This window comes from Pan troglodytes, chromosome 11 (genome assembly GCF_028858775.2).
Source record: "Pan troglodytes isolate AG18354 chromosome 11, NHGRI_mPanTro3-v2.0_pri, whole genome shotgun sequence".
Lineage (NCBI taxonomy): Eukaryota > Metazoa > Chordata > Mammalia > Primates > Hominidae > Pan > Pan troglodytes.
The window spans coordinates 79329644-79355757 of NC_072409.2; the positions used below are offsets into that span (position 1 = coordinate 79329644).

Below are 26114 nucleotides of genomic sequence, written 5' to 3' on the forward strand. Positions count from 1 at the left end.
CAGATAAAGAAAAATGAACAGGGCCTCAGTGTACTGTAGGGCACCATCAAGTGTGCCAATATACATGGAAGGGGAGTACCAGAAGATAAAATAAAGAGAGTGGGGCAAATAAAATATTGAAAACTTCCCAAATTTGATAAAAAACATTAATCTATAATCTTCATTAATCTAAAAAGCTCAACAAACTTAAAGTCACAATAAAAAGATTATCAAAAGGAAAGAAAAACAGATCAATTGCCACCGAGAGTTGGGAGGGGAAGTTAGCCACAAGGGGAATGAGGGAATTTTGAGGAGTAACGGAACTGTTTTATATCTTAATTTTGGTGGTGGTTATACAACTGTATGCGTTTGTCAAAACACATAGAATTGCACACTAAAAAAGGTGACTTTACCTATTTAACTACATGTAAAGTATACCTCATTATACCTCATTTTAAACAAAAAAGAAGGCCGGGTACAGTGGCTCACGCCTGTAATCCCAGCACTTTGGAAGGCTGAGGTGGGTGGATCACCTGAGGTCAGGAGTTCGAGACCAGCTGCCAACATGGTGAAACCCCATTTCTACTAAAAATACAAAAATTAGCCAGGAGAGGCAGCAGGCACCTGTAATCCCAGCTACTTGGGAGGCACGAGAATCACTTGAATCTGGGAGGCAGAGGTTGCAGTGAGCCGAGATCGTGCCACTGCACTCCAGCCTGGCCAACAGAGCAAGACTCAGTCTCAAAAAATAATAATAATAAACAGGAAATAAAGGAGCAGTAAAGAGCTCTAAAATAGAATCTTGGCTTTCTTCAACTTGGATATAATTGACTTCCCTTTCATTCGTATTCCAGTTATCGCTCATAAACATTTTCAGTGGCTTAAGCATTCATTAAATTTGCAAGCACACCTTGGTTTCACATTAGTCTGCTTGTTTTTATAATTGAAACAATAGATTCTGCCTTAAATAGTAATAAGAATGACGAACCTGTGATGTTCGGGGAGTAGCAGCACCTGTTGATAAATCATCTTCACACCAATCATAGTCTATTAATCCCGCCACATAATTTTTATCACTTGCGGTCACATCTTCCAGACTCCAGTTATTTGACTACTCAATGAAAGACAGAAGAACTTAAAGATGACAGTACTATGATTCAATATTTAAAATACAGTCACGTGTCACTTAACGACAGAGACACATTCTGAGAAATGTATTAGGCAATTTTATCACTGTGTGAACATCATAAAAGGTACTTACAGAAACTGAGACGTCAGAGCCTACTACACACCTAGGCCACACCTAGGCTGTACGTTATAGCCTGTTGCTCCTACACTACAAACCTGTGTAGCACGTTACTGTACTGAATACGGTAGGTGGCTTTAACACAACAATAAGTATTTATGTATCTAAACAAATCTAAACAGAAAAAGGCCGTCCCCTGGTGGCTCATGCCTGTAATCCCAGCACTTTGGAAGGCTGACACAGGTGGATCACTTAAGCTCAGGCGTTGGAGACCAGTCTGGGCAACATGGTGAAACCCCATCTCTACAAAAAATAGAAATTAGCCAGGCATGTGCCTGTAGGCCCAGGTACTTGGGAGGCTTAGGTGGGAGGATCACTTGAGTCCACCAGGTGGAGGTTACAACAAGCAGAAATTGTGCCACTGCACTCCAGCCTGGGTAATACAGCGAGACTCTGTCTAAAAAAAAAAGAAAGAAAAAAAAAGAAAAGGTAGAGTAAAAACATGGTATTATAATTTTATGGGACCACCATCATAAATGCAGTCCAACGTTGTCTTTATGCAGCACAAAACTGTATTCCAGGCATAGGGCAAGGCCCTGGAAACAAAATGAATAGGAGACACTATATTGAAGGAGCTGACCATCCGGTACAGAAAAAGGAAGTCAGAAAATTTCAGTTCAAATTATCAGAAAGGAAAACCTCCGACTCTCAAATAATATGTCTTGCAACATTCTTATGTTATATGGCATACTACTTTTCATTATCACATAATCACTATAATACCAGACAACTCTACTGCAAATTTACAAATAAAAAGATCTGACAAAGTAGAAGATGGAGGGGAAACAACTTCGAAATATAGGTTTCTTCTTTGTAAGAATATACAGGGTAGTGAATAATTTCTACCAGGAAGAAAATTAGCCTTATGAAGGATCTCCTAGGGATAGGACATTTGGGGTCTTGCGCTAACAACGCCACCAAAATAACTTCTGTTCTTTCATTCTTCCTCCTCTATAAACTAAGGGTATACTAATTATACCCTGAATTCAAGACTGTGGGTGTACTTGGAGTTTTTATTTCTCCTTCCTTCCTTTTCCCTCGATATACTGTTAATCTAGCCAAGCAATTTTACTTGAATTTCTTATATCTCATCCTTTTTTTCCCAAAGTCTCACTGCCACTATCCTAGATCAAGGACAAATCTTCTCATACCTAGACTATTCAAACAGACAATATTGTCTCTACCACTAATCTTTCCACTGTCTCAACCAAGGATGACAGAGTTCTCCAGGATTACCAATTACTGTCATTTGGAACTGGATGCATGGAGAGTTAGGCTGAGAAAAATCCTAAAGCTAAGTCTAGGCTTGGTGGGGAGAAGTACAGTGCTGTACGAATGACGGCTGTCATGGGTACTCCAGTAGGGACTAATAGCACACATATCACCCCTGACTGAACAATCGTATACACCACTGGATTAATTTTTCAAAATCATGTTCATTTCTCTCTCTCTTGCTCACAAATCAATGGCTCCTCATTAACTATTGAACAAAGTCTAAAATTCTGATGTGCATTTTCAGGTTCTCTACTATCTGGCTCTTGTCCACCCTTCCAGCTCACTTGCGTTCTCTCTCTCTCTCTCTCTCTCTCTCTCTCTCCCTCTCTCTCTCTCTCTCTCTCTCCCCCTACTTGAACTCTTTTTTAACACAAGTCCAGCCACTGTCAACAGAATACATCAAGCAAAATTAGGTGCCCCTGCTTTTGCTGATTCCATTTATCTTGCCCTGAATGTTGTGCCACTTCTTTTCCATCTTTCTAACCTCGACTGTTGGTCCAGTTTGGATCCCATGGTGATCATTCCTGTCCTCTAAAGCTCCCCAGGACACCTCTGGCCACTTCTCTGGCCCCCATCATCTACTATGATGCAGTATTATCTATGTATATATATGTCTTGCCTCAACTTGACTCTTAGAGAACAAGTATCATACTTTACACAGATATGTTTCCCAGCAGCCCAGCATGGGGCCTGAAAATGCTAATGACACTGATGATGATGACGTGGTTATTTGTGATTCTTGGATCAGTCTGTACTGCTGTTTCACTGAAAGGGCCACCTATTGATTGATTGATCGATCATGATTACTTACTTTCTTATAAACAACACCCCAGAGAAAAGGGATAATTCTATCAAGGGGAAGAACAGTACAACCAGACTATGTGACTTGCTTCATGTCTCAATAATTTGCATAAAGATTAGAAGCAAACCCAACATTTGATTTCTATTTCACTTCTTGTTACTAAAATGTCTCTTGATCTGCCATAAAATTGATTCAATAGTATGACTTTGCAAATAATTAAATTATTAGTTAAATGTTCATTAGGTAGTAGATGGAAGATAAGAGTAAATATCTTTCCAGGTCTTTTCCACTTACAACTCATATAAGCAGATCAATTGAGACCAGGCCAATTCAGATATAAGAAAATCCAGGCCGGGCGTGGTGGTTCACGCTTGTGTTCCCAGCACTTTGGGAGGCTGAGGCAGGTGGATCATCTGAGGTCTGGAGTTCGAGACCAGCCTGACCAACATGGTGAAATCCCATCTCTACTAAAAATACAAAAATTAGACGGGTGTGGTGGCACGCACCTGTAATCCCAGCTACTCGGGACAATGAGGCAGGAGAATCACTTGAACCCAGGAGGCGGAGGTTGCAGCGAGCCAAGACCACACTACTGCACTCCAGCCTGGGCAACAAAGCAAGACTCTGTCTCAAAAAAAAAAAAAAAAAAAAGACAATCCAGTGTCTCAGGAAAATGTCTCAGGCCCCTTAACTGAGGTGTCGTAAATTTTAAAATTTAGTGAAAGTGATTTTTCTAAGCATAGAGGTATAGGTATCTAATAGCTTTCTCCAATTACCTTGAGCAGATGCAAAATTCAGGGTTTTGCATTTTCCTGGACCCAGATGTGTTACTTGCACCTGAAAGTTTAAAGGGTTTGGCAGTGTGGATGGGATGAGGGACTGGCTGATTCAAGGAGCCCATGTGCAAAAGAGCTGCCTAGGCACAGAATATTTACCAGCCATTAAAACTCTCCAACAACAGACTAGAAAACCATGCAGGAATAAGATTATCTCCCTTCAGAGATTTCTTTACACAACAGCCAGTGTACTGACCAACTAGGGAGGGAAAAAGAGGGGCAGGTTAGGTCTGGCAGTGACATAAGACCCACTATACCCGTAGCACATGACTGATGAGTACCAAAAGGAGATCTAAATGAGATATTAAAGGAATTTGAGGGAGGGGGAATTCAACAAAAGATCATAAAAGAGGTGGCATTTTAACATTTTTTGGTTTTTTCTTACAGTTTTGAGGCCTATAAAGGGGGAAAAAAACAAACTTTCATCCACACAGTCAATTGTGTTATCTTGGATTTCATAAACAGGGCCAACCAACTACCTTTCTCTGAGGATGAGGTACAATTTCCTAGTGCTAAGATTATTTACATTGCAACCTGAATTAATCTGAGGGAAGATGACATTACAAAGTTCCATACCCATCTGGCAAAGTATTTGGATAGCTGAATTTTAAGCCATGGGAAATACAAAGAATCACACGAAACAAGGACTAACACAAGCATTTAGGAATGACATGGTGCCTCTATGTATGTAAGCTTCTTCACCATTTTAAATGTCCATGACAGGCCAGGTGCAGTCACTCACGCCAATAATCCCAGCACTTTGGGAGGCAAAGGAGGGAGGACTGCTTGAGCCCAGGTGTTCAAGACCAGCCTGGGCAACATAGCTGGACTCCATTTCTATAGAAAATTAAAAATTAGCCAGGTGTGGTGGCACACACCTGTAATCCCAGCTACTAGGGAGGCTGAGGCAGGAGGATCGCTTGAGCCTGGAAGGTTAAGGCTGCAGTGAGCCATGATCACACCACTGTACTCCAGCTAGGACAACAAAGCAAGACTTTGTTTCAAAAAATAAAACAAAAAAATTTTTTAAAGTCCATGACAAAACTGAGACAAAGACAGCAAAGTAGAGAAAAATAATTTGGTTATAACAAACACTAATCAACATGCTCCATTTCAGTATGCAAATTTTAAAAGAAACAAAAACCTAAACCCTTAACATAAATATCAAAATATTTATCAAAATGTTTCATGTCATATAAAGTATTATACATTCCATATCACAGATCTTATTCCCAACAATTTTTTTGTTCTCTGCAATTCAATAATGTGTCCTTTAAAAGTACTTGAATACATGTAAAAGTACGCTTTAAAAAAAAGACTGGAAAGACACAATAAATATTAACTACATCCTCCACAGGTAGTTGGTTTATAGGTAAATTCTATTTTCCTTTTAGCTCATCTGTGGCTTAAACATTTTCTTTTCTTTTTTTTTTTTTTGAGACAGAGTCTTGCTCTGTCACCCAGGCTGGAGTGCAATGGCGCAATCTCAGCTCACTGCAACCTCCGCCTCTCAGGTTCAAGCGATTCTCCTGCCTCATCCTCCCAAGTAGCTGGGACTACAGGCACTCACCACCACGCCTGGCTAATTTTTGTATTTTTAGTACAGACGGGGTTTCACCATATTGGCCAGGCTGGTGTCGAACTCCTGACCTTGTGATCCACCTGCCTTGGCCTCCCAAAGTGCTGGGATTACAGGCGTGAGCCACCACACCCGGCCTGGCTTAAACATTTTCTATAGCCATCAGGAATTGCTATTATGAAAAAAAAGGAGTCAGGGGAGGAGGTTTGTAAAATGCCATGTTAACATTCAGAATTTTAGAGGCCGGGCACGGTGGCTCATGCCTATAATCCCAGCACTTTGGGAAGCCGAGGCAGGCTGATCACTTGAGGTCAGGAGTTTGAGACCAGCCTGGCCAACATGGCGAAACCCCGTCTCTACTAAAAATACAAAAATTGGCCAGGCGTAGTGATGCACACCTGCAATTCCAGCTACTCGGGAGGCTGAGGCACAAGAATCGCTTGAATCCAGGAGGCAGAGGTTGCAGTGAGCTGAGGTCATGCCACTGCACTCCAGCCTGGATGACAGAGTGAGACTCTGTCTCAAAAAAAAAAAAATTAGAGTTCAACTTCAGAACTTCCCATTTTTCTCATCAAAAATATTGAAATCATAAAACATCTTGCCTCTGACTCCTTGACACCAGAAAGTTTACCTTCCCAGTGGTATACACACTCAGGAACAGGGAGGGCACGTGGCAAGACACAACAGGCAGTAACACTTACCTTGATGTCTGTGAATGGGGTAGCACTGGCTTGTCCACAGGAGAAAGAAGAAAGCCTTAAATGAACTGGTTTTCCCCGAGCCTTCTTGGCTAGAAGCAGAAGATAGGTAGCCGTGAGGTGATCATACTGCCACTAAAGGAAAAGAAAATCAAGTTGGTTAGAAGATTACTTGTTTGTGGAAATGATGTTCTATCTTCAATTAATTTTTTTCTTCAGTGTAACATGCAGAACTTTAAAAGCCAATAGGTTTACACGACATATGATGAAAAACAGCAACCAGTGCACCACACCTCCACACATATACAATTTCCACTCCCCCTAAGGAACAATTCTTACACACTTTTAGCTATTTCTTCTGCTATTAATTCTGTATTTCCAAACTAAATGCTTACATAGCTTAAAATTTTTTTCAGCTTCAGATAATATGTATAAATTTCCTAGTATGAGAAATATGAATTTAGCTCTACTGCAACTCCCTCCCTTTCCCACACATCTCCTCCCTGTATCCTCCTACTATAATTTTATCACAATGTTTAGCTAAGTTAATATTTGCATTATTATGATTATGTAAATAGCATTCACAACTAAGTAGGGATAATGTTCAAAATATTTAATTGTTACCCTGACATCAACCATCAAAATAGAGGCCAAGAGGTCAGTAGGGTCCTGGGAGACGCCTGCCTTTCCAATTATTAATCTTTTAATTGTGAGAAGAGGGGAGGGAGTAGTGTCCAGGGAAGTAACAGGGCAACATGGAGGGCACTGAAGATAGTGGTTATTTACCAGTCAGTATATAAATACACTAATATTTTAACAACCAATGCGGTCATGCTGGCTGAATATCAGCTCTGCAGCTAAACCACACAGGGTGCTATTCTTGCATTTCCATTTTTTTATACCTTTGTTTTTCCTGAAGATAAAAATAAAAGTCAGTTATTCCTTACAAATTGAACTCCACCCTTTCCAACACTTTACCTCCTCTCAACATGTTCACACACATCTGCTAACTGCTTCCCCACTTAGATTCCACCTGATGTCTGCATCCTCTGCTCCACTCTGGACCGGCTTCTCAGCCAGCTACTCAATTGTCAGTCTAGGGATTCCTTTCGCCTCTATCTTACAATGTAGCCCCAGTTTCCAAGATCCTAAGTATTCTTCTTTCTTGGTTTAATCTCTCATTTTTGTGGAACACATCCTCCAGTGACTTCCTGAGGGCGCATGCATGGGAGGTAAATTTTTTGAGATCTTGCATGTCTGATAAGTGACTACATTCTATCCTCACAATTGATTCTGATTTGGTTAAGCAGAGAATTCTGGGTTGATAATAATCTTCGCAGTTTTGATGGTAGTATACTCTTCTTGATTCTAGTACGGCTACTGAAAAACCTATAGTCATTTAGGTTTTGATTCTCCAGCCTTTTTGTATGAACTTTCATTTTTATCTTTGAAAACTTCCTGAATCTTATTATTTTCCTCCAGTTTCCTGAAATTCCACTAGAACAGGCCTTGGTGTGAATCTGTTTTCATCTACTGTTTCATCCCAGGTTAGGCCTCTTCATTCTTGAAAACTCATATTCTTCAGTTCTGGAATATTTCTCTTTTTTGTTTTTAATCTCAATTTTTTTTAAACTTTCAATAAAATAGAGGCCGGGCGCGGTGGCTCACCCCTGTAATCCCAGCACTTTGGGAGGCCGAGGCAGGTGGATCACGAGGTCAGGAGATTGAGACCATCCTGGCTAACACGGTGAAAACCCATCTCTACTAAAAATACAAAAAATTAGCCGGGCGTGGTAGTGGGCGCCTGTAGTCCCAGCTACTCAGGAGGCTGAGGCAGGAGAATGACGTGAATCTGGGAGACAGAGCTTGCAGTGAGCAGAGATCGTGCCACTGCACTCCAGCCTGGGCGACAGAGCAAGATTCTGTCTCAAAAATAAATAAATAAATAAAATAAAATAAAATAGAGATAGGATCTCACTATGTTGCCCAGGCTGATCTTGAACTCCTGGCCTCAACCAATCCTCCCATCTTGGCCTCTCAGTTTTAGAATTATAGGCGTGAGCCATAGTGCCCAGCCTGGAATATTTCTTCTTGCATTATTTTCCCTTTTTTTGAGATAGAGTCTCGCTCTATCGCCCAGGCTGGAGTGCAATGGTGCAATCTCGGCTCACTACAACCTCTGCCTCCTGGGTTCAAGCGATCCTCTCGCCTCAGGGTCCCGAGTACTCGGGATTACAGGCGCATGCCACCACGCCTGGCTAATTTTTGTATTTTTAGTAGAGATGAGGTTTCACCATGTTGGCCAGGCTGGTCTCGAACTCCTGGTCTCAAGTGATCCACCTGCCGCCTCAGCCTCCCAAAGTGCTGGGTTTACAGGCGTAAGCCACCGTGCCCAGCTGTTCTACTTTGCTCTGTCGCCCAGGCTGGAGTGCAGTGGCGTGATCTCAGGTCACTGCAAGCTCCGCCTCCCAAGTTCACGCCCTTCTCCTGCCTCAGACTCCCGAGTAGCTGGGACTACAGGCGCCCGCCACCACACCCGGCTATTTTTTTTGTATTTTTAGTAGAGACAGGGTTTCACCGTGCTAGCCAGGATGGTCTCAATCTCCTGACCTCATGATCTGCCCGCGTTGGCCTCCCAAAGTGCTGGGATTACAGGTGTGAGCCACCGCACCTGGCTCACCAGGTTCTACTTTTAAAAGATTTCAAATGAATTTCATTTTCAAACACTTTTACTGAGCTTTTAATTTCTGTGGTCACATTTTAGATTTTCAAGAGCTATCTCTTGGAATGTTCATTTTTATTCATCTTATTCCTATGTCAAGAATGAAAATCACTTATCTGAGAATGTTAATTAGCAGTTTTTAGCCATTTTCTCCCGTTCCCTGCATATCTGGGTTTTTTTTTTTCTCAGTATCTACTTTTTCTTCTTTCCTCTCCCTACCTTACTCCATTTGTTTTGATCTCCGACTTTCACGTTAGAAGTTTTCCTCAAATTTCTAGTGATTTTTGGTTGTCTGTTTCTACTTAAAAGTGAAGAATTACGTTACACAGCTGATGAGACGTTCTATGTGTATGATGGGGCTGCTCAATACCTTGAAGGCTCCTCTCTAAGATGAACGGACAGGAACTTGAACTCCCAACCACTAATATAGTAGGACATTTATCTTAGCTTTTCCCTGGAGATAAATCTTCCAATATTTTCCCCACCATCACTGCAAATAGGATACAAATCCTGGTTTCAGCATTCTCAAAGTTGAATAGGGAAGGGAATTCGAGATGGTGGTGCACTGTTCAATATGAAGACTTTGTGCATCCATTTCAGAATGGTTCATCATCCGCATCTGAGCTGTATTTGGTACAAGAATGCCTTGTGACCTCCAGTCTTCTGCCAGGATGGGGAAGAGGAGGCTGTTATGCAGCACAGGTAGAGAAAGGAATCTAGGGTTCTAACTGCTTCTAATACAGGCTTTCACCCATTTTCCTGTTTTTCCTCTTCACTTCCCTGACTTCAGAGGCTCCTGGTACCTCTGATTCCTGAGCCTTTCTGGAGCTCTCATCAGTTTGCTTGATGCCTTTCTCACTGCAAGCACTTAGCTTTCAGCTTTCTCCAAAATGCTCTGACAACTACCACTTATACCACTAACCTATATCTTCCAAACTTCTAATGACATCCCTTTGTCTCCCCTTTTATTCTGTTTGTAAATGTTTTGCCTTTTTATCCCTTTTTGTTAAGGTTTTAGGAAGTGTTCGACGTAAACTTAGCTGTTCAATCCACTATGTTTAATGGAAAGTTTCTAAATAATGTACTGAGAAAACTATGGGGCTATCTGCCCTACAAAAGTGTTAACTTTTAACAGTACGGAATAGTCTTTCATGCTATGTAGCCCCCTCACAAAGTACATGACTCAAAAGTCAACTACCAACTCTGTTTTTAGTAATGAATTTTATTAGTTAATAACTTAGATGGCCACGATCATAGTATATGCTTTGAAATTTGCATAAATGGCCCAATCAATCTAGTAGGGGAAGCATAAAATACTGTCATAAATTATGAAATGTTACCTTTAATCCAAACAGGGTGAGGCAAAGAAAGGACAGTAAGGCTTCACGGCCGGGCGCAGTGGCTCATACATGTTTTAATCCTAGCACTTTGGGAGGCTGAGGCGGGTGGGTCACTTGAAGTTAGGAGATCGAGACCAGCCCAGCCAACATGGTGAAACCCTGTCTCTACAAAACATACAAAAATTAGCTGGGTGTGGTGGCAGGCGCCTGTAATCCCAGCTATATGGGAGGCTGAGGCAGGAGAATCGCTTGAACTCGGGAGGCAGAGGTTGCAGGGAGCAGAGATTCTGCCGCTACACTGCAGCCTGGCGACAGAGGGAGACTCCATCTCAAAAAAAAAAAAAGAAAGAAAGAAAAGAAAAGAAAAGAAAAGAAGAGGCTTCATGGAGAAGGTGGCTGGGAAACTATGGTGGGGTGGAAAATATATACTTATAATCACTCTCCACTTTCCAAAAACTACATTAAAGACTTTTTCCCACCCCACATCTATGATAGCCCCATGTACGATAGCCACCTTTTTGAAAGAGATGTCATAAACTGACTAGAGATAATGGCTAAGAAACAAGTTGCCACTTTCTTATCAATGATGGCATGGCATAACCCAGGCATTGTAAACAATTCCTGGATAGTGCTAAGAGTTTTAGATGGAGTTTCCTAAACATGCCTAGGATTTCTACAACCATCCTCTAAACCCTCCTTTTCCCTAGGCAAAAAAAGCATCTTTTTCATAACTTTCTGGCCAGTGTCACTGTATACTTCTCATTATAAGATGCACAGGAGAGTTCTGTGTTCAATAACAGATAAATCAACACATTAGTTATGCTTTCAGGTGATGTCAATCCACAAGTCTAAGACAAAGGTTTCCCTTATCTTTTAGGCAATTCCCTCTTTTGAAAGTCAAATGTCTGAAAGTAAAGTGATAGGGTTACCTATGAGAAAGTTCCATTTCTAGAAAACTAAAAACATTCTTAAATCCCCAGTTAAATGTTAAAGAAGTGTCCTGGCACCTGGGGTGAGGAGAGGCAGCTACTAGTGCAGAGGGGCACAGACACGGAGGAGTGGCCCCTACCCTTCCTCTGACCCTCCTCCTGAGGCCTTCAGTCTTTACACACATGGGTGTTTACATCACAGGGATGGGGAAAATGGATCTGTCCTGGACTGAATAGGTTCTCGAACACACATGTGACCCTTAGTGAAGGTCCCCTAGCAGAGGACTGGCTGCTGCCACAATCCAGAGCCACTCAGGGCTGGAGGAACAGGAAGACAGTAAGGAAAGCACTGCTGGGAAATCTCAAAAGGAATACAATGAGATCACTCAAAATCATGAGACATAGGAGGCTCACGGCTGCATAGAAAAAGCAGTTTCAGAGTGCTCCTGTATATAATATAAAAGTGGGAGTTCTTATAAGTTGAATGTTTGAGAGTAATATTGTTTCTCTCTCTCTCTGCACAAAGATCAGCAGCACCATACCAGCATATGGATCACACAGAACTAATCTCTCTCTGTCCTGTCTAATTAGCCCCAAAAGTGAAGGCAGAGCTCTCAGGATGTCACAGAAAAACATAACAGACCCTGGCTAGTCTCAAACCTGGTTTTCCTGAGGCTCTTCAAATTGGAAAGTATGTAGAGCCAGTATGAATTCTCTGAGCTACCCAGACAAGGGTTTCTCAACCTTGGCACTACTGACATCTGACCTGGATAACTGTTTGTTGTGAGGGGCTCTTCTGTGCATTGAAGGATGTTTGGCAGCATCCCTGGCCTCTACCCGCTAGATGGCATTAGTACACATACACAAACCCCAGTTACGACAACCAAAAATGTCTCTAGTCACTGCCAAATGCCCCCTGAGTGCCAAAATCACTCCTGGTTGAGAACTGACCTAGACCAATGCTTCTGAAGCTTTACTAACCATATGAACCACTTGGAGATTTGACACAGATTCCGATTCAGTAGGTCTGAGGTGAGGCCTGAGAGTCTTCGCGGCTAAAAAGCACCTGGATGCTGCTGCTGCTGGTCCCAGACCACACTTTGAACAGCAAGAATCTAGAGCACTGCTTTTCGACTCTGGCTGCGTACCACAGTCAGCTGGGAAGATTTCTAAAAATTCTCATGCCTCGGCCATACCCTAGACCAACTGAATCATCATCTGTGGGGTTGAGACCTAAACATCAGAATTAAAGTTCCCAAGATATGCCACTATACAGCCAAGGTGAGAATCTCTGATCTAGAGTGAGTAGCCTATATCCTACTCATCCCTGGGACTCAACGAAGTATGAACAGGGATTTAAGAATGAGAAAAGAGTACAAAGGAAGAAAAACTATTACTTTCCTCACTACATTCTTGATGTTGGTCATGCTTAACTTTCAGAATAACTGAGAAGATCTTCAGAGAACTGTAACACCAGGAAACAACCTCTACTATACTTTGTTATGTTTTATGCACCAGAAGGAAAGCAAATAATTTGTATTTCCATTTCACTTTTAAGTCTGAAAATTATAGGTAGAGACGTCATAAAAGATACCATTTTAAAGACTTTTTTTCAATGATTATTGAAACTCTAAGTATGTTACTTTTTTTTTTTTTTTTTTTTGAGACGGAGTCTCACTCTGTCACCAGGCTGGAGTGCAGTGGCGTGATCTTGGCTCACTGCAACCTCTGCCTCCCAGGTTCAAGCCATTCTCCTGCCTCAGCTTCCCGAGTAGCTGGGATTACAGGCACGTGCCACCACACCCGGCTAATTTTTGTATTTTTAGTAGAAACGGGGTTTCACCATGTTGGCCTCAATCTCCTGACCTCATGATCCGCCCGCCTCGGACTCCCAAAGTGCTGACATTACAGGCATGAGCCACCGCGCCCGGCTTAAGTATGTTACTTTTAAGATTCAGATTTTTAAAGTTTGTGGATCTCATACCAATTTGTCCTGGATAAACTGACATGCTATCTGGGATTTACTTGGAAATATCCCAGCTGGAAAGGGAAGAAGGGAGAAAGTGGTAGGATATAGATTAAATTGGCAAAATGTTATTAACTATTGGAACTGAATGATGAGAACATGTAAACTCAGTGTTGTTATACTATTCTCTCTACTTTGGTGGGTAAATTTTTCTATAATAACATTTTTTAAAATTTCAGTATCTAAAGTATAGTCTTCCATTAAAGATTATCCCAAAGAAAATGTCCTACAATTTATTTTTTCAGGTTGCTTAAATGGAAACTTCAAATTTTCACTAATGAAAGACTGAGGACCACACAAATCTTACAGCAATTCCCAAGTCTTACTATTTCCCTAATGGCATTATCCATGAAAAAGTAAATTATACTACCATTTCCAGATACATTCTGTGTGTCTTTACTTATTACATCATTCAGAAGAATTCCTTTATATTTTCTCCTTACTGAAAAGAATTGTGCCTTAGCAAAGCTTTGTTTAATTTTTTTAAAAAATTGCTTAAGTACTCCACCTTGCAAGTTAAAGAACAGATAAAGCAAACATAAATCACAGGTGATAGAAGACATATTACTGGGCCAGGAACAAAGCGAGGTACAAGTCACCCTTCACATTAGAGACAGCTGTGACTGCCTTGATCTCTTAAAACACACACACACACACACACACACACACACACTAAAAACACAGGTATGATCTAGAGACTGAGCATCTGAAAGAGCCAAAATAATCCAACACCAGAAATCATGATAATGCTTTCATGGTATTTGGTTTGTCCACTTAGGGGTGACGTGACGCTGCTGTTGCTTTCAGGTGAGAAGAAAATTGCTTTGTGTTTACCTCATTTCCACAGCAGAAACCCAGTTGCATGTTAGAGAACTTTAAAGTAGTCAAAATTAGAACTCTGTCCATTCTTTGTGCACTAGTTTGTTGTTTCTTTTCTTTTCTTTTCTTTTTGAGATGGAGTCTCACTCTGTCGCCCAGGCTGGAGTGCAGTGGAGTGATCTTGGCTCACTGCAAACTCCGCCTCCCAGGTTCATACCATTCTCCTGCCTCAGCCTCCCAAGTAGCTGAGACTACAGGCATCCGCTACAACGCCTGGCTAATTTTTTGTATTTTTAGTAGAGACGGGGTTTCACTGTGTTAGCCAGGATGGTCTCGATCTCCTGACCTCGTGATCTGCCCACCTCAGCCTCCGAAAGTGCTGGGATCACAGGCGTGAGCCACCGTGCCCGGCCAGTTGTTTCTTAATTATTTTTTCACTGTAATTCTTCTTCATCAATGTTTTAAGTATGGAGTGTTCATTTTTAAAGAAGATATCTAGCACACATCAGGACTGTGTGGAAATCATATGTAAATATTTTTTAAATGCAATATTTGTACCCATAATAAAATCACAGGTCTGAAAATGCTATACTATTTTTCATGTACTGATAAAATAAAGAACAATGAAACAAAAGATACTACTCTCAAATTGGTGCTGTATTTTTTTTCTTTTTCTTTTTTTGAGATGGAGTTTAGCTCTTGTCGCCCAGGCTGGAGTGCAGTGGTGTGATCTCAGCTCACTGCAACCTCTGCCTCCCGGGTTCAAGTGATTCTCGTGCCTCAGCCTCCCGAGTAGCTGGGATTACAGGCATGTGCCACCACACCCGGCTAATTTTTGTATTTTCAGTAGAGATGGGGTTTCACCACATTGGCCAGGCTGGTCTCAAACTCCTGACCTCAAGTGATCCTCCCACCTCGGCCTCCCAAAGTGCTTGGATTACAGGCGTGAGCCACTGCGCCCAGCCCATGCTGTATTTCTTACCAGTGAAATTAAATCCTCCATCGTTTGCCTGTTGTTTCTGTGATGTACAGAAAGTTCTGTTACGCAATCATCATCAAGGTGAATAAACTACAAAAAAAAATTTATGCACTTTATTAACAAAAAATTACAAATATATTCATTGTTTTCACATTTTAAAATCAGTATAATTACTTTATACAATCAAATATCATTATGTAAAACATGAATCTGTCAATTTCTTGGGGAAGAATCAATATTCTCTATAATCTTTTAAGAAGTAAGCATATTCCAGCAAGCATTTCAAGAAGATGTGCTCTTTCCCAACTCTTTACCCCCATCATCATCATCTGAGCAACTGTTGTTAAAGTTCGGTTGTACAATGCCGGGCACAATAGTTCACACCTGTAATTCTAGCATTTTCGGAGGCTGGGGCGGGCAGATCACCTGAGGTCAGGAGTTTGAGACTGGCCTGGCCAGCATGGTGAAACCCCATCTCTACTAAAAATACAAAAATTAGCCAGGTGTGGTGGCGAGCATCTGTAATCCCAGCCACTTGGGAGGCTGTGGCACAAGAATCACTTGAACCCAGGAGGCGGAGGCTGCAGTGAGCTGACACTGTGCCACTGCACTCCAGCCTGGGCAACAGAGCGAGACTCTGTCTCAAAAAAAAAAAAAAAAAAAAAAAAAAAGTTCTGTTGTACAGCCCAGGGACTGTATACTCCCCTTCCCTACCACAAGACCTGCATTGGTATTTTCATCAAAGAGCAGCCACCTAGGCATCTAAAATCAGTGGCTATACAACAGACTGGTAAAAGAGTGATTCAAACTTGTAGAGCACAGGGTACCTCAGGTTATGTTTATGTTTAGCACAATTCAAGGAGCCTTTACGATGGTGCCATAGATGCCAAACGATCGTTATTTTGCTGAACCACAACTTTAAAAAAGAATATAAGTAAGAGCCTCTACACAAAATTCATTTTGCTTAAGGACAGAAATTATCCAAATAATCCCTACATGACGGTACCTCACTAAAGGTAGGGCTGGAAATGGGTTCTCAGAACCAAGCAAGGATCACTGAGAACAAAAAGGCAGGAATCAGGAATAGCCTGGCCTGGACCTGGAAGGGAGCTCAGAAGATTACACAGGAAGAGAAGCAGAGGAATACAACTTTAAAGTTCATCTTTCCAACATAACTCTCTTAGGCCAGGTGCGGTGGCTCACGCCTGTAATCCCAGCACTTTGGGAGGCCGAGGTGGGTGGATCATCTCAGGTCAGGAGTTCGAGACCAGCCTGATCAACGTGGAGAAACCCCGTCTCTACTAAAAATACAAAATTAGCCAGCATGCCTGTAATCCCAGCTACTCAGGAGGCTGAGGCAGGAGAATCGCTTGAACACAGGAGGCGGAGGTTGTGGGGAGCTGAGATCAAGCCATTGCACTCCAGCCTGGGCAACAACAGTGAAACTCCATCTCCAAAAAAAAAAAAAAAAAAAAATCTCTCTTTATGGCAGCCCAAGTGAGGGATGCTTTATGTTCTGCTTAAAGGCCTCCTCTCCAGGGTACACAGAACAGCTGGAATGGTTAGCATCTCCCTCCTGCTGCCTGAGGTCTGTCTCCCTGTGATCTCTGTCCACTGGGAATTGGTACAACCTGATGGCTAACAGTCTTGGGAATTAGACAGATCTTAGTTTTAATTGCAACAGGACTTAATAACCATGTGGCCTTGAACACGACCACACCTCTGAGTCTCAGTTTCATCATCTGCTAGAGAGAGATGGTACGTGCCCTGCAATATATGCAACATAGAGCAAGTGCCTAGTACAACATCTCAACAGAGTAGGCCCTCAAAAACTGGTTATTTTCACCAACAGTCATAATTCTATTTCCTCTGTGATAAAAGAGCCTTTCAGAAATTTGCGTATTCCTATTATAAGCAACCTTTCCTCTGCAAGTCTTCCGTTTTCTAGTTCCGCCAACCTCCACTTTAATGATTAACTCCCCTTACTATTCTGGCCCTTTCTTTAGATCACACTCCAGGTTGATACTACACATCAAAGTGAGGTATTCAGAACCAAACATAACATGAAAGAGAGGTCTGCCCAGCACAAGGCAGGGCAATATCATGAGCTTCCCTTGTTTTGAACATCACAGTTGTAACAACAAGCTCAAGAGAAAGTCAGGCTGCCATCATGAAAGGAAACAGTAAAGACAAATTTTTCCCCTCAATTCATACGCTGAAACCTAATCACTAGTGTAATAGTATTAGGAGGTTGGGCCTTTGGGAGGTGAGTAGGTCACGAGTGGGCTCTGCCCTCATAAATGGGGTTATTACACTTATAAAAGAGGCCCCAGGCCAAAGTACAATGGCTCATGCCTGTAATCCCAGGGCTTTGGGAAGCTAAGGTGGCAGGATCACTTGAAGCCAGGAGTTGGAGACTGGCCTGGGCAATACAGCAAGACTCCATTACTACAAAAAAATATTCAAAAATTAGCCAGGTGCAATGGCTCACATGCGTAGTCCTAGCTACTCAGGAGGCTGAGGTGGGAGGATCACTTGAGCCCAAGAGTTCAAGGTTACAGTGAGGTATGATCAAGCCACTGCACTCCAGCCCAGGTAAAAGAATGAGACCCTAACTCTTTAAAAAAGAAAAAGAAACAGAAAAGAAAAGAAAGAAAAGAGGCTCCAGAGGCCTTTCCCCTTTCTCCCCTTCCACCATGTGAGGACACAGCAAGAAAGAGCCATTCTATGAACCAGAAAGTGGGCCCTCATCAAACACCAAATCTGCTGGTGCCTTGATCTTTTTTTTTTTTATTTTTACTCTCCAGAACTCTAGCTCTATGATTCCTTGATCTTGAACTTCCCAACCTCCAGAAATGCAAGAAATAAATTTCTGTTCTCTCTAAGCCACTCAATTTATGGTATTTTGTCACAGTAGCTCAAACAGACTGAGACAGCCTTGCATTATTGACTGGTATAAGCACAACCTCATGTGTTACAAAGTAGAGACCACAAAGGTTTATACTAGTGGTACTGTGAAAGTCCAAAGTGCTAAGAATAAGTTTTCATTGTGCTGCTTTGACTATGACCGCTCCTAGAACTGTAGATTTCCCCTCAAGATGGTCTCAACCTCAGAAGCCTAGACACCTTAATACCTGGTATCCTCTTGTTGATGTCAACACTGCTCAAGCAAGAAAATAAATTTTTGAGGTTCCCTCCATCATCTTAAGTGTAAAAAAAAAATGTTTTTTTAACTGTAAAAGAACCCCTCTCTCCCGCAGCCTCCTGCCTATACCTTTACCACAGGGCATATGTGTGAGAAAGGCAGGAGATGGAAGAAGGAGGTTCTACTATCTCTGCTGGGCTCCTGAACTGGAAGCAATGAAATGAGTGCGGTAGAAAATATACCAACGGTCTAAAAAACATGATTAATCTCAAGCTGTGTCTTCCAAAGAGGATCAATACTTAAAGCGCTCTGAATCCTCAGCCACACATACTCAAATTAAGTACAAAACTGCATACCAAAAGCTAGCCAATTATTTTGGATTATCCGTGCCTACTACATTTCCTGTTCGCCAGGGCAGAAAATGAAACTGACTATAATTTCTATTTGATACAATACTTGGGTACCAGAACTATGTATGAAAATGGTAGGAGGAGATCATGCATAGAGTTACAGAACAGACAGCATCTATACCTTAAATATTCAAGGAAATCTGAATTTTTTTTAATAGTTCACTCTTGATGAAACACAACACTGAAAGAGAAAAGCAAATCCTTCAAAAAGCAACAACAATCCATTATGCCTCTCCTGTATATAATTCATTTGATCCTGTAACAGCTCTGCAAGGCAGGCAAAAGAGATTAATGATACAATATGTAAAGGTACTCTATAAATGGCAAAACATGACCCAAACATACACAGATTGACATTAGAATACCCATATTAGAGGTGATAAAATGAAGACTCAGAAAAGTTCCTGTGATCTGCCTAAGACTGGCATTTTTCATTCCTAGCCCCAGGTTTTCCTACCATAACACAATGCCACCTCTCCATCACTCTGATCCAGTAGCTACTTCAATAGACACCAGATAAGCAATGCTCGCCACAAAGGCTGCAAATACACAGGATGTGGGCCCTGAGCTTGAATCAGCAAGCCTATCAGATCCATTCCATTCCAGAACCCTTCGGTGTGGGTTTAAATCCTGGTTCTACACTTACTCGTTCGTTGTTTGACCATGGGCAAGTTACTTAATGATTCTGTGTCTCAGTTGCCTCATCTGCAAAAGGGGGCAATAATAGTACCTTCTTCGGAGGATTGGTGTACAGATTAAATGGATTAAAGGAGTTAAAACAACATAAAGCCCATAGGATAGTGCCTGACTCTTAAAGGTACTATCCTAACAGTTCTACCTATACTTTACCACAGTATAATATACAGAGAGCCCTTATTATAATAGTACACTATTCTACTCTACGTGCTCAATAAATAGTAGCAATTATTAAATTAAGATGTAAGGGAGGCTGGGCATGGTGGCTCACATCTGTAACCCCAGAACTTTGGGAGGCTGAGGTCGGCGGATCACCTGAGGTCGGGAGTTAAAGACCAGCCTGACCAACATGGATAAACCCCATCTCTACTAAAAATACAAAATCAGCCAGGCGTGGTGGTGCATGCCTGTAATCTCAGCTACTCGGAAGGCTGAGGCAGGAAAATCGCTTGAACCCAGGACGAAGAGGCTGCGGTGAGCCGAGATCACGCCACTGCACTCCAGCCTGGGCAACAAGAACGAAACTCCATTTCAAAAAAACAAACAAAAAAAAGATGTAAGGGAAACTGTATACTCTTTTGGAACACTCATAACTTTATATATTTTACTTTATACTGTGTCCCAAATAAAAAAAAACTCTTGGGGTTGTAGAAAGCAGAGACTTTCTTCATTTTGGCATCTAACACAAACAGTAATGTATTCTATCCTATTAGGATCATGGCTGAGAAGATGTGCAAAGCCCTCCGCACATGGAGAAATGATGACCCCCAATGGCTGAACACAGGCATTTGCACCACCCACTCTCTCCACCTCACAAGGGGCACATCACAGCTTCCCTGGTTCTGCTGCTACACTGCTCAGACGCTTGCACATTCTGCTTTTCTTAGGATCTTGGTGTGGTTGCTGTTAGAATTATGTTGTATTTGCTCAATAGATATTAAAGATGTCATGTAGGGCTGGGGGAATTTAGATAACAGAAGTTTTAGGAGTTGACAGTCATAGGAGAATCAGGAGTGATTTCAGCTCAGGCCACATGGCCCATTAATAGTGGGCAGAACAGTGAGAAAGGGCTTGGAGCAAGTATAGTCTATCTTTCCAAGACGAGCTGGCTACTGGGAAGGATATTTACATTGGTGTGATTATTCCAGAAAGCAAATACCCCACAGCTCTACCAATTCTATGCTGTGGCATATCTGAGACACACCTCTAAGCTATTCTGCTGATTCCTGCACATGTCCTAGTCCACTGCAAAAGTTTTGGTGAGATATCAGAGAATATCCCCAATTATCTGGAAACACTATTAAAATACTTCTATTTTTTCTAATTACATATCTGTGTGAGGCTGTATTTTCTTCATTTGTTTCAATCAAAATGACATTATCAAAACAGGCTGAATGCAGAAGCACATGAGTTGTCTTCTAATAAGACAGACTTCAAAGAAATTGGCAAAGATGTAAAGCAATGCCACTCTTCTCACTAAATTTATATCTTAAATAGTTGCTTTTCATTTTTCCGTTCCCTTATCTATAAATAGGGAATAAGAATTGTACAACCTTGAAAGATACACCTTCCATAGTGGCTCTGGGCTTTGTCACATGGCTTGCTTTGGCCAGTGGGACATTAGTAAGTACAATGCTAGCAGAAGCTTGAAAAATGCTAGAGCATTAGGGCTTATCCTCTTTCTTCTTTTGAAATCTAGTTGCTGGCCGGGTGCAGTGGCTCATGCCTGTAATCCCAGCACTTTGGGAGGCCGAGGCAGGCGGATAACAAGGTCAGGAGATCGAGACCATACTGGCTACCATGGTGAAACCCCATCTCTACCAAAAACACAAAAAATTAGCCGGGTGGTGGCAGGCACCTGTAGTCCCAGCTACTCGGGAGGCTGAGGGAGGAGAATGGCATGAACCCGGGAGGCAGAGCTTGCAGTAAGCAGAGATCGTGCCACTGCTCCAGCCTGGGTGACAGAGTGAGACTCGGGAAAAAAAAGAAAAAAGAAAAGAAAAGAAAAGAAAGAAAGAAATCCAGTTGCTACATAAAAAAGTCCAGGTTAGCCTGATGGACACATGTGGCCCAGGAAACAGCCAGTCTTTCTAGTGAGGCTTGGACCATTCAGCCCAGTTACAAGATGACTGTAGCCACGACCACAGGTAAGGCCTACATAAGAACGGCCCAGCTGAACCCAGCCCAAATATCTGGTCCACAGAACTGTAAATTATTACTGTTTTTTTTAATTAATTTATTTTTTGAGGCAGAGTTTCACTCATGTTGCCCAGGCTGGAGTGCAATGGCGCAATCTTGGCTCACTGCAACCTCCGCCTCCCAGGTTCAAGTGATTCTCCTGCCTCAGCCTCCCGAGTAGTTGGGATTACAGGCATGCACCACCACGCCCAGCTGATTTTGTATTTTTAGCAGAAACGGGGTTTCTCCATGTTGGTCAGGCTGGTCTCAAACTCCCAACCTCAGGTGATCCACCTGCCTCGGCCTCCCAAAGTGCTAGGATTACAGGTGTGAGCCACCACGCCCAGCCAAATTATTGTTTTAAGCCACTAAATTTCAGGGTAGTTTTTAATGCAGCAATAACTAATACACAAAATATCCAAGTCCTATAGTAATATCCACATTTTTACCAAGTGGCCATTTGTTTGAAAAAAAGCATTTTTAAGGCCAGGCACAGTGGCTCATGCCTGTAATCCCAGCACTTTGAGAGGCCGGGGCAGGCGGGTCAGGAGTTCAAGACCAGCCTGGCCAACACAGTGAAACCCCATCTCTACTAAAAATATAAAAATTAGCCAGGCATGGTGGCACATGCCTGTAGTCCCAGCTACTCGGGAGTCTGAGGCAAGAGAATCACTTGAACCCAGGAGGCGGAGGTTGTGGTGAGCCGAGACTGCGCCATTGCACTCCAGCCTGGGCATCAGAGCGAGACTCCATCTCAAAAAAAAAAAAAAAAGCATTTTTTAAAAACAATGTAGAAATAGTATTTTTTAAATTGTTTAAACTTAAATAACACTTGATGTTGTTTATGTTTTTTACATATACGCATATTAGACCAGTTCTCAAAGCACGGTCTGCAGATGCCTGAGAGTCTCCAAGGTCAAACTATTTTTATAATAATATTATTTTTCATTTTTCAAAGTGTTGACATTTGTATGGATGGTACGAATGCAGTGATAAAATTGCTGGCAGCTGGGTGCAGTGGCTCATGCCTGTAATCTCAGCATTTTGGGAGGCCAAGGCAGGCGGACCATCTGAGGTCAGGAGTTCAAGACCAGCCTGGCCAACATGGTGAACTCCCATCTCTACTAAAAATACAAAAATTAGCCAAACGTTGTAGCAGGCAGCTGTAATCCCAACTAATCGGGTGGCTGAGGCAGGAGAATTGCTTGAAACTGGGAGGCGGAGGTTGTAGTCAGCCAAGATCGTGCCATTGCACTCCCGTCTGGGCGATAATAGCGAGATTCCCTCTCAAAAAAATAAAAAATTAAAATTAAATAAATAAATTGCTGGCACCTTAGTATGAATCAATGCAGTGGCACCAAACTGTACTAAAATATTGTATTCTTTGTCATATACCCATAGTTCGAAAAGAAGCCAGTTTCAATTAAGAATTTCCCTGATAAACCAGTAAAAGATATTAATTTTATTACATTTTTACTTTGAGTACATGTTTTTAATACTCTGTGTGACTAAATAGGAAGTAGCATAATGTACTTCTACAATACCAAAGTTGGATAGCTGTCTCGAGGAAAAGCACCTGTATGACTGAATTATGAGCTCAATTAGCCTTTTTTTTTTCTTTTTCTTTTGAGATGGAGTCTCACTCTCCTCCCGGGTTCAAGCTATTCTCCTGCCTCAGCCTCCTGAGTAGCTCGGATTACAGGTGTGTGCCACCACGCCCAGCTAATTTTTGTATTTTTAGTAGAGACAGAGTTTCACCATATTGGTCAGGCTGGTCTCGAACTCCTGACCTCATAATCCACCCGCCTGGGATCCCAAAGTGCTGGGATTACAGATGTGAGCCACCGCACCCAGCCTCTTTACTTTTCTTTTTGAAACAGAGTCTCGCTGTCACCCAAGGCTGGAGTGTGGTGGCGCTCTTAGCTCACTGCAACCTCTGCCTCCCGAGTTCAAGCAATTCTTCTGCCTCAGCCTCCTGAGAACCTGGGATTATAGGCACTACCATGCCAGCTAATTTTTTGCATTTTTAGTAAAGACGGGGTTTTACCATGTTGGCCAGGCTGGTCTGGAACTCCTGACCTCAAGTAATACGCCTGCCTCAGCCGCCCAAAGTGCTGGGATTACAGGTGTGAGCTACCGTGCCTGGCCTAATTAGCCATTTTTTTCAAAGAACACCATTTTGATGAGAAAGGACACAGACTAACTATAGTTATTTAGACTTAAATGTTCAGCAGACATTTTCTCAAAAATGAACCAAGGGAACTTGTCAGTTCAAGGAAAATGACATATTTGTTGTCAATGATAGAATTTTAGCTTTTAAGCAAAAATTAGAATTTAGAAAACTTTTATTTGCCACTATGATCTTGAGTGCTTTCCAATAGTTAAAGACTTTTCTACTGAGATCAGTAGTGATTTTAAGGAATGTGATTTAATGTTGTATAACGAAATGTGTTAACGTTTGGAAGATTTGCATAACTCAGCAAACCAGTGTTTTCCAAATAACCAATGCATCATGTTATGTGGGGAAAAGATCCAATGGACAGAACAATGGATTTTATGGAATACAGTACAAAATTTCATTGATATGGCTTCAGATTCCACATGCAATTACCCTTTAAGAAACTACCATTTTTCAAGTTTTAATGGGCTATCAGAAACTGTCTGAAAGGCTATTAAAATTTTTCTTCCTTTTCCTATTACATATCTGTGTGAGGCTGCATTTTATTCCTTGGCTTCAATCAAAACAACCTATCAAAACAGACTGAACACAGAAGCAGGTGTCTATACAGGTGTCTTCTATTAAGCCAGACTTTAAAGAAATTTGCAAAGTTGTAAAACAATGTCATTCTTTTTGCTAAATTTATTTTGTAAATGGTTATTCTTCATAAAAATATTTGTGTTAATATGCAATAGTTTTATCACGTTAGTTTTTAATGAATAAATAAATATTAAGAGTATAAAGGGATCCTCAAACTAAAAAGTTTGAGAACTACTGTACCCTCATAACTTCTCTGGGAAGTAGAACTGGTTTAACCTACTTTTTACAGATGAATAAATAGGTTCTGCAAAGTTAAGTAACTTGTCCAAGATTCCCAGAGCACCGTGACTGACTGCACATGAGAAACACCTGGGAGCTTTTAAAAACTCCCATTAAGTGTTCTGGGATGGGGAGCAGGCATTTCTTTTTAAGGTCCCAGGTAATTCTCATTTGCAGATGGGGTTAAGGAACCACTGTCCATTAGGTTACAAGTCTCCCAAACACCAATCTGATTAATATATTTTCTTGTATATTTAGACCACATCATTGTAGGTTCTGAATTCACCCAAAGACCACACAAAGTCAAAAAAAAAAAAAATTCTACTGGATTTCATTTTACTTACAGGATTCTTGCTTTGCCACTCAACAGGATAGTTGTAATCTTGCATGATCCAGGGATGGTTCAATAGATTTTTCATAGAAATCCGTTTCTTTGGGTCCACCTAGTGGCCATTAAAAAGTAGCTAGAGATTAACATTTCAAATAGAGAACATAGAACACCTTTCCTCCTGAAAACTAAAAATGCATCAGAACAGATGTAAACTTTATCATCACAAAAATGCTGTCAAAGACTTTAAAATGGCCTTGGAAGAAATTCTTTTAAAAAGGCAACAGAGGCAAGAAAACTATAGCAACCAACACAGGCTTAGAAGATAAATGTTTAACAAACATGAACTTCATTGGTATGGACATTATTCATGAAGTTCAGTCAATCTATTGTATGATGTAATAGTCTTTTGCTGGAAAACCTATTCACGGGAAATATTCACCAATTTAACATTCAAGCAGCCACAATGCAGGGCATTCATACTGAATATGCAATCTCTACCTCCAATGAGCTTACAATCACACAGAACAAGTTGAAAAGCACACCTTTCCATTTGTAATTTTCAAATGTAAGGAGAGAAAAATTAATCAACAAAGATTAAGGTTATTTTGGAGTCTAGAAGAAAGAGTAAGGCATTTTCAATCTCATTACGGAGATTTGGTGGTCTGGCCCTACTTAATCAAGGTGAGTGAGCCTGAGGTAAATTTTGAATAAAAGATGGAGATGACTTAATAGATGAAAAAACCAGAAGATATTCTGAATACATAATGAAAAAAAAATTGCACTAAGAAGATACTCATATTTTCAAAGTGTTTCCTATCAATCTCATTTTGTCCTTATAACACTACATAGCAGTGAGGCCAGGCTCAGAACCCCCATTTTATAGATCAGATTAGGTGATACATTGATTAATTGGTAGAGTGCTTACCTAGGCTTCAGCACTCCTATCTTTCACCCTCAGAGGCTCATTCCAATAAATCTGTGGTTCTCAAAGTGTGGCCCCAAGACCTGCAGCATCAGCATCTTCTAG

The 26114-nt window shown here is 41.4% G+C and overlaps 1 protein-coding gene across 32 annotated transcripts in view; it reads right to left on the reverse strand.

Moving 5' to 3' along the window:
• The window catches only part of MELK (maternal embryonic leucine zipper kinase), a 102864-nt gene that overhangs the window by 19342 nt on the left and 57408 nt on the right, over positions 1-26114 (reverse strand). For 16 of the 32 annotated variants that reach the window (XM_009456630.5, XM_001169038.7, XM_009456627.5 and 13 more), the window contains 4 exons: positions 25101-25199; positions 15294-15380; positions 6479-6610; positions 968-1090 (listed from right to left, as the gene is read on the reverse strand). In XM_009456630.5, coding sequence (XP_009454905.1) covers positions 968-1090; positions 6479-6610; positions 15294-15380; positions 25101-25199 — 441 coding nt within the window. The remainder of the gene's footprint in view (positions 1-967; positions 1091-6478; positions 6611-15293; positions 15381-25100; positions 25200-26114) is intronic. The other 16 variants (XM_001168991.6, XM_063788561.1, XM_054658043.2 and 13 more) reach the window with 3 other exon arrangements.